The sequence below is a fragment of the Dama dama genome, chromosome 11, assembly GCF_033118175.1.
Source record: "Dama dama isolate Ldn47 chromosome 11, ASM3311817v1, whole genome shotgun sequence".
Classification (NCBI taxonomy): domain Eukaryota; kingdom Metazoa; phylum Chordata; class Mammalia; order Artiodactyla; family Cervidae; genus Dama; species Dama dama.
In genome coordinates this window covers 57,459,239-57,468,260 of record NC_083691.1, presented here as the reverse complement: position 1 = coordinate 57,468,260, position 9,022 = coordinate 57,459,239, and the positions used below count along the sequence as shown (strand labels likewise).

Sequence of the window (9,022 nt, the reverse complement as noted above, 5' to 3'; positions counted from 1 at the left end):
ATGGGTTTGTCTGAGAGTGTGTCCAGGACTGCAGAAAACCCTGCACAAAGGCTGTCACAGTGTCACAATCTTCATTCCACAGCAAATGACAGCAGGAAAACAAGCTCAAACACCAACAGGACAGTTTCCAAGTCATGCATATCATACACTGCCTTCTAGTTTTAAGGAACTGAAACTAATAGCATCTGACAACAGAGACTAAAGTACAATGAAGCTGCCTGCCTAAGGCCTTCCCATTCAGTTGACTACGGTTCAAGATTGGAGACTCACAGAGGCCTGCCCCTCACCTGGAACTCGTGGAGGTTATACATTCAACCCTGAAAAACTTTCTTTATTGCTGGGTGGTGTCACGTGACTAGTGTGGCTGCTATTTAGTTCTTTTTACGGGCCTCAGCCTGGTTTGCTAAATACATGAGGCAGAGAGTGTTTTTTAGAATGAGAAATCTTATACTTTCTGTCCAAAGTAGGTAAGGAATATTTTAAAGACTTTTTTCCTGACAGAGAATCAATTTTTAAGAGAGTTTTACATTTTCTGTAGATCTTAGGATAGTTGACTATGAGATAAGACAAGCATTAATGCAAACCTTTAAAAGTTCTCTAGTAAGTTCACAAAAGAGACAAATTCTCTCTGAAATTCATCCATCTTAAAGAATATTTTGTAAAAGGAGTTTCTGAAAACTTGATTTGTCATAAAAGAAAACACCACAGAATTCTCACTTTAATTCTTTTCCCCACAATTTATGTTTCCATTCTCAGGACTGAATTTATTTGTTTCTTAAGACTTCTGTAAGAAAGTACTAGAGATTGATGGGCTAAAACAACAGAAAGGTATTCTGTCAGGACTGAAGACCTGAGGAATGAAACCAGGTGTTGTCCAGGCTACATCAGCTGCCCTCTGAGGTGAAAGCACTCCTCACCTTTTCCCCTTTCCTGAGCCCCAGGGTCTCCTTAACCATTGACACCATAAGTCCAGTCACTGTGTCTGTCTTCACATGGTCTCTTCTCTGGATCTCCGTCTTTGTGTCCTTTCTCCTCTCCTTAGAAGGCCACTTATATTAAAGGCCCACCATAGCACAGTATGACCACATCGTGATCACCAAATTAAATCAATACTGGCTATTTTCTAAATAATGTCATGTTCAGAGGTCCTGGAGTCTAAAACGTCACTATAACTTTTAGGAGAACAGAATTCAACCAGTAATAGTACATAGAAGCAACTCTTACTTTAATAGATGCTAAAGGATTCATATAAAACTAGCATTAATATTTCTAATAGCTTCTTCACTTAGTTTTGTATTTTTTGGTTTTCTTTCAGATGCTTATCTTTTGACTTGGTTCACTGCATCATTAGAGGGCTGGAATTTTCAGAACAGCAGCCTGCCACCTGCTAGAAACCCCTATATCTCTTGGTAGTTTCAGAAAGCAGGAAAAAAACCCAGGATAATTCTTTTTTGAAAAAGACAAGATCAAAGAAAGCAAAAACTTAAAGAAGTATAAATAAATAAAATGGTGAGTTACACTTTGGTGAACTATGAAACATGTAAAATTCTTTATCTACCTCTACACCATGGCTTTTTTCGAGTGAATGAGATTATTACCATAAAGTTCAGAGTTGAAAGGCAAACATCATTTTTGCCCAGTTATCTTTTCAGTGTTTTTCAAATTTTTATTCTTGAGTATTTCCCAGAGAATATAAAGACCAAATATTATTATGGAATCTTGCGGTAGATTGTATTAGTTCATTTGTCTTGATTAGTTTAGTCTCATTTTGGATTTAAATTGCCCAAAGTCTAAAAAAGCAAAGTCTGCTTTTATAATTTCCAAGATTCTGTTTTCAGGACAAAAGGAATTTGACATTGTCATTATTTTCAGGAACCGTTCAATCCATCATGACCTGCATCAGGCTGACCCATGAGAATACTCCTGTAGTTTCTCTATTTAATGAAAGCTGGTGTGATAGACTGATTCCCTGAGCACTGGGGGCCTGGGGCCCGATTCCATAGGAACCGGACTTAAATAAAAGCCCAGAAAGGTGACAGTGATAGACACAGGCCACCCTGAGACACTCAAATAAAGAATCCAGTCGTTGCTCTTCTCACAAACACCATCTCCTTTTGAAATGCAGGCTCATGACTGTGGCTTCCAACATATAGGCAGTGAGAGCCTTAGTTTTTCACACAGAACTGACAAGAACCAGGAAATCCTGTGGAAACTGGTTCTACTTGATGAGAAAGAGTTAACAGAGGAAGAGTTCTCTTGAAGCACCACTGGGAAAAAAGAAAACACAGTCATGCATTTTTCATGTTGTCCCATCATCTCAAGTGAACTTTTTCCTCAAGAACTTCTTTGACTATACATATACATGTGTATATATATACATACATACATACATATATGTGGCTTCCTGGTCGGGAAGATCCCCTGAGAAAGGAAATGACATCCCACTCCAGTATTCTTGCATGCGAAATCCCATGGACAGAGGAGCCTGGTGGGTGGCTTGCAGTCCTCGGTGTCACAAAGAGTTTGATACATCTCAGCAACTAAAGAAAAATAGCAACATATATACATATAGATATATCGAGAGACAGACAGAAAGACAGAGAGAGACAGAAACAGAGGCAAAGACAGACTCAGATAGAATTATGGTAGCATATGCACTGCTACTGCTGCTGCTAAGTCACTGCAGTCGTGTCCGACTCTGTGCTACCCCATAGACGGCAGCCCACCAGGCTTCCCTGTCCCTGGGATTCTCCAGGCAAGAACACTAGGTTGAAGCAACTGGGTTTTTGATATTTCATTTGATATTCCCTTGTACATAAAATTCTTACACATTTTTCCTTATCTTGAACTGAACTATCAACTTTCTGCACGAGCTATATGATTTTTCCCCTGTCAATTTCTTTTGACTTAAGTGTCTTTGAAATTTAATTCACTAGGTGCCAGAAAAAGACTAGTTCTAACACCCGATTTCAACATTCTTAAACAGATAACTTGAGACTTGCAGTCTTTGGAAAGATCTTAAACCAGTTCACCTCCACACTGTTGTTTGGAGAAATTTCTAAAGGTCAGTACTAGCTGCTCTGTTTTCTAGATCATCTGGGAAGAAAAGCAAGATGGTGGTCCCCTTCTGACTATTGACCCTGGACACACCTGTCTACATGTCAGGGTCTTCAGTGCTTTCTTAGAGCCCCAGGTCACGTACACTGTGTCCTGACAGTCAATCTGCACTTTCTTAGTGAGATTCTTCTTCCCACTGTTTCACCAAGTATAAAGTTTAGCTAATGGTATTCATCTAAACACACAAGAGCTTTATTTCATTTTGCTTGAGTTTGACCCCTCCCACTCTCCCTCTGGCTCTGTCTACTCCGCTGCCCCCACCATGAGATTTGCATGTTGTTCCCCAGGGAGGATCTTCCCTTGCAAGTCTGAGATAAAAGCTCAGCTCTGATCCTGCTCTGACTTATCAGGACTCCTCAGTTCAAACTTCTGAACATGAGGTTCCCTGCTCAGCTCCTGGGGCTCCTCCTGCTCTGGGTCCCAGGTAAGAACAGAGAGGGGATGAGAGGAGGATGGGGGCCTGTACTCTGGTCAGGACTGTGACAGAGGAAGTGGGGATGATGTAGGGGATGTTTAGCAGCTTCTTTACACTTCACAGATGTCAGGTTCATTATTGTGACTGTACATTTTTGTTGTATGGATGAAAAGTATTGAGAATGAGAGTAAAACAAAGTAGTACTTTAGCTAACATGAATAAGAAATTGGAAATGATCATCAGAGCTCATATTATTAGTATGTAACTTGAAAATTTTCTGTCATTTCTTTTAGGATCCAGTGGGGATGTTGTGCTGACCCAGACTCCATTCTCCCTGTCTGTCACCCCTGGAGAGACGGTCTCCATCTCCTGCAAGTCTACTCAGAGTCTGAAAGATAGTGATGGAAAAACCTATTTGCGTTGGTTCCAACATAAACCAGGCCAATCACCACAGAGTCTGATCTATGAGATTTCCAACCGTGACACTGAGGTCCCAGACAGGTTCACTGGCAGTGGGTCAGAGACAGATTTCACACTGACAATCAGCAATGTGCAGGCTGAGGATGCTGGCGTCTATTACTGTTTTCAAGCTACACATGTTCCTCCCACAGTGATACAGCCCTGAACACAAACCTCCCTCCTGGGTGGCTCAGCTGCTCAAAGTGCAGCTTCTCTGGGGAACTGACAGCAGATGTTCTGAGTCTGTGTAACAGGTGGCGATCTCAGGGGAAGAATTTGCAGTGAGGGCTCTGGACCATGAGTGTCTTAGCTCTTCTTCAGGCACCACATGTTAAGGTCCCATGAGCTGCACAGCCTGCTCCTGGCAGAAGCAGGAGGCACTGGAGGGGTCCTGTGTCCGATAGCAGCCGGTTCTGTGAAAGGGGGGCTGAGGGAAAGCTCAGGTATTTCTTCTCACCCAGGTTACCATTGTCTCATTGGGGTGATATGGAGGGAAGCTCAGAGAAAGAAGCATAACAATGGTATTTACTCCCATCTGAGACAAAAAGGATGCAACCATGCATTCTTGTTCATAATTTGACTTGTATTTAACAGTTGTATATATTTGGAGATTTATTTAACCCTTTTTCCCTTGGTTCGCATGCATGATAAGTCACTTCAGTTGTGTTTGATTCTTAGCAACACCATGGACTATAGACTGCCATGCTCCTCTGTCCATGGGACTTCCCAGGCAAGAATACTGGAGTAAGTTGCCATTTCCTTCTCCAGGGGATCTTCTCAACCCAGGGATCAAGCCCGCATCTCTCATATCTCCCCATTGGCAGCAGGGTTCTTTGCCACTAATGTCATCAGTAAAGCCCTTTTCCCTTGGTTTATTGATCGGTAATGAAGGAAAATAAAAGATTTTATTTTCTTTAGCAAAAAAATGCTAAAACTTGTTATAAGAATTAAATAAATGAATACATAGAAAATAGTTATCATATGGCTGGTAAAGTTTGTAAGCGAAAATGAAAAGTGAGTGGCAGTGTGAGTCGCTCAGTCATGGCTTTGCAATCCCATGGACTGTAGCCTTCTGGGTCCTCTGTCCATGGAATTCTCCAGGTTTTCACTCAGTAAATCTTTCTCTCAAATTATATAGGTATGGGGACTGTCTGGAGACTCAAGAAAATTCTTAGTAATTAATTTCTATCTCATGTACAGGGAGTGCAAACAGAGGAAGTACTTGAAAAGTTGAGAAGTCGTGAAGCCGAGGGAAGTGAGCCCTATTCCTCTTTAATGACACTTAAACACATTTGCTATCTCACTAAAGGATCTTCAAAGCTAAATATTTTTAAGGAAAAAAAAAGATATGGTGGAGGCCTCAAAGCCAAGCACAGCTTTCAGTAATATCTGTGGTCACAGATAAAAATAAGGCTCTACGGGCACAGAGAAGGTTGGATCCTGATTAGAACAAAGCCTTCAGGTAGAATGGGGGAAGGGCCACACCTGGGAGAGGAGACGAACCAGGAACAGCAAGGAATCACCAGGCTGAGGACCAGCCTCCAAGTCATGACTCCCTGATTGGATGAAAGTGATCAACACCTAGCATTTTGCCAGATTCAAAAGTAAATCATTTCTGATTGACATAAATCATTCCAGGGTCTAAAATCATCTCTAACATTTTTAGGGTAAATATGCATGTTAATCTACATAAACATTAGGTATATACATTACAGCCTCACTTTTATTAAAACACAGAGGCATACATTATCAAGAGGGAAAAATAGTTTCAGAGAAGGCAATGAACTCAGGTGGAATACAATGGACATCAAGACAGAGCCAGAGGATTTGTAGCTATGAGGGGAATTACTTATTATATGCTTGCCACATATGACAGGATGTAGAATATTTTCATGAAACCAGAAACTTTTAAAAATAATCAAGAAGAATTAAGTAACAAGAGACTTGATTGAGCTTCTACTAGTGCTTTGTTGTTTGGGATCTTGTCATATTATTTTGTATATACTCTGCAAAATGTTGACATCATACCAGGTTATAATTACATCATACCCATGTCCTTAGGTTTATCTACATCCTAAGGACTGAGCAACTGAACTGACTGACTGACTCAAGGATATTTTAGTCATTGCTTAGGTTATAGGTACTTAAAACCAGAGAAAATTTATACCCAGAACTACATTCATGTGAGAAAAAAACCCCTGAATAAGCAACATCATTTTATTTTCCTTCATAACTACAGTTCCATGTTTGCACTCACACTAAGTGCCTTTCTTCCCCAGTTTTCCGTGGGGCTGCTGTGCTGACTCCATCTCCTCCCTCTGGCCTGTGGCCATGGAGGGAGCGTCTCCATCTCCTGAAGGCCATCTCATGTCATTCAGAGTAATGGACACACCTGCCCACCATGCTTCCGGCACAAACGATACACTCTCCTCAACCACTGATCACAGGGGCTCCCCAGGCTCCTGGGGTCCCAGCCTGGCTCAGTGACTGTGGGTCTAGGACAGATTCACACTCACACTCACCAGGGTGGGGTCCCTGCACGTGACTTCTGTGCCCAGAACCCTCACTGAGACCCACACATGTCATGGCCCTAAACATACCCCTCCCTCATGGGCTCAGCCCTTGTGCTCAGCTGAGCAGCTGCTTCCCCCAGGAAATCGGGGTCAGAGCAGCTGTTCCTCTCAGTGGAGCACAAACTGGGGGAGGAGGAAATGGTGGGGAGCCCTGGAAGGCGGTGGGAACACCCTCAGGTCCATAGCCCAGGAGTTCCTGTCGTGAACTCCCCAGGGTCTGAGCCACTGGCAGAGATCCTCCCAGACGGCTCCATGCTGACTCTCGCTCAGCTCTCAGCATTTCTAAGTTTGAAGGACCGACCACCTGCTCTCCAGTCCCCTGGAGCACAGACCTTCCCCACACTGATGTACCTGCCAGACTCAGACACTTGCTCACAGACAGGGTTGGGTCCCCAGGGAGTGACTTTCTCAGTGGTTCTGAGAAAACTATCTTTCCCTCAGTCTCTCTGGCAGAAAATCCTAGTCTGGAAAATCTTAATCATCCTGATGTATATTCTCTTAAAATCTGAAAATTATCCTCATCTTAGAGACAGAATACCATGATGAAATTTGAACTTCATGTAGTCACAGCTTCTAAGTTTGTTCAACTAAATCTGTTCTAGAATTTCCTGGCTTTGAATCATCCTCATGCCTTTTCTCTGCTCCCTGCATCTCAGCTCCTGCTTCTGTCCTAGACTACCAGGACCTCAGGTTTCCCTGAAGGTAGACATCTTCTTCCCTAACTTTCAGAATGCCCGTGTTCTTGGTTGGAATTGTCAGTGGTTTTCAAAGTGCAAGAGTCAGGCATCTGTAGGATATGACATATTTGATATTTTATCCAGATAGTGATATATGTAAACTTTCATGTGTTGTATACTTAACATATTTGCCCGTTCTTCCGGTATGTTTTTTCATATCACAATTAAAATGAAAAAGAACAAACCCAGAGTCTTTAAACAAATATTTAATCAAGAAGAAAAATCAGCACATAGAGAGGGAAACTCAGCATTCTTAAATCAAAGTGTAATATGATGCACGAATATGAGAGTAGGATCATAAAGAAGGCTGAGTGCTGAAGAATTCATGCTTTTGAACTGTGGTGCTGGAGAAGACTCTTAAGAGTCCCTTGGACAGCAAGGAGATCAAGCCAGTCCATCCTAAAGGAAATCAATCCTGAGTATTCATTGGAAGGATTGGTGATGAAGTTTAAGCTCTAGTACCATGGCCACCTGATGCAAATAGCCAGCTCTTTGGAAAAGAACCTGATGCTGGAAAAGACTGAGGGCAGGAGGACAAGGAGTTGAAAGATGGCTGGATGGCATCATTGCCTCAGTGGACATCATTTTTATTGTCTGACCACCAGGGAAACCCAAGAATACTGGAGTGGGTAGCCTATCCCTTCTCCAGGGGGTTTCCCCAACCCAGGAATCAAAACAGGGTCTCCTGCATTGCAGGCAGATTCTTCCCTGGTAGAAAATGAGTACTTCAAATAGATCCCAGTTTTTAAATGCTCTGAAACATTTCCCAACTAATAATGGATATGCTAGTTACATATTCTGACAGCGTATGAATGGCATCAACTAATTCCAAATCCCCCTGAGCAATATAATCCTGTTGCTGGTTAAAGGAATAAAACTTACTAAAGATGATTTCCTTTCCAGCTTGAGGTTACACAGCAAATGCTATTAAAATTGTATTATTATCTTGAAAATTACTATCAACAAAATTATATTTTATCTAGAAATAAGTGTTTCATATTCATGGATTTGAAACACATATGAAGAAACACAAGTATTCAGGGTGTACACATGTTCATCACATGTTCAAGGAGAGGACATGTTTCTATTCAAGAGTCTATTGATTTCTCATTTGAATCAGCAGTGAGGAGCCTGGAGACACTGCACACACATCTGTGAGCAGGACATTCCCTGGGCCACGCAGAATATAAGGATCCAAATGGAATCTTCCCAATGAGGCTCAGCCCTAGGGTGGCAGGAGTAGCTGCAGTGAGCAGAAGACAGTCTGACACCAGGCTGGGCTGAGACGGATATGAGTGTAGGGCCTTGAGGAGGAGGCCACATGGAAGCCTCAGTCACAGTCACTGGGCCCTCTTCTGTGTAAATAGGGGTCAGAGTTCCCCCAGAACAGCCCTGCCAGAACCTCCATCTTCCTCCCCACTAATGGAGCTCATGCTCCACCATCGCTCCAGGAAATGGCTGCCATGTTCCCCCTGGAGCATCCATTAAGCTCCCTGTTGTATTTTGAAGTAGGCGGGTTTGGAATCATTTTATCATTGTTCCTCAGTGTTCTAAGTGTCAACATATCCAGATGATTGATGTCTTCAATCAAGTCTTCTGTGTTTTCCAGGACCGCGTGGAGGGCTGCTGGCACCGCAGGCTGCAGAGAGCAGTTTGCTTTTCTGACCCCACTCAGATCTGGAAGATCCCATGTCACCTGGTCCAGGAGCCAGACCAGCCCT

The 9,022-nt window shown here is 42.6% G+C and overlaps 1 gene segment (V, D, J or C); it reads left to right on the top strand.

Moving 5' to 3' along the window:
• The first annotated feature begins 3,455 nt into the window (after positions 1–3,455).
• Positions 3,456–4,172, top strand: LOC133065549 (immunoglobulin kappa variable 2-29-like). The segment is given in 2 exon segments: positions 3,456–3,541; positions 3,826–4,172. Coding segments are annotated over 2 exon segments (381 nt in total).
• The last annotated feature ends 4,850 nt before the right edge of the window (positions 4,173–9,022 follow it).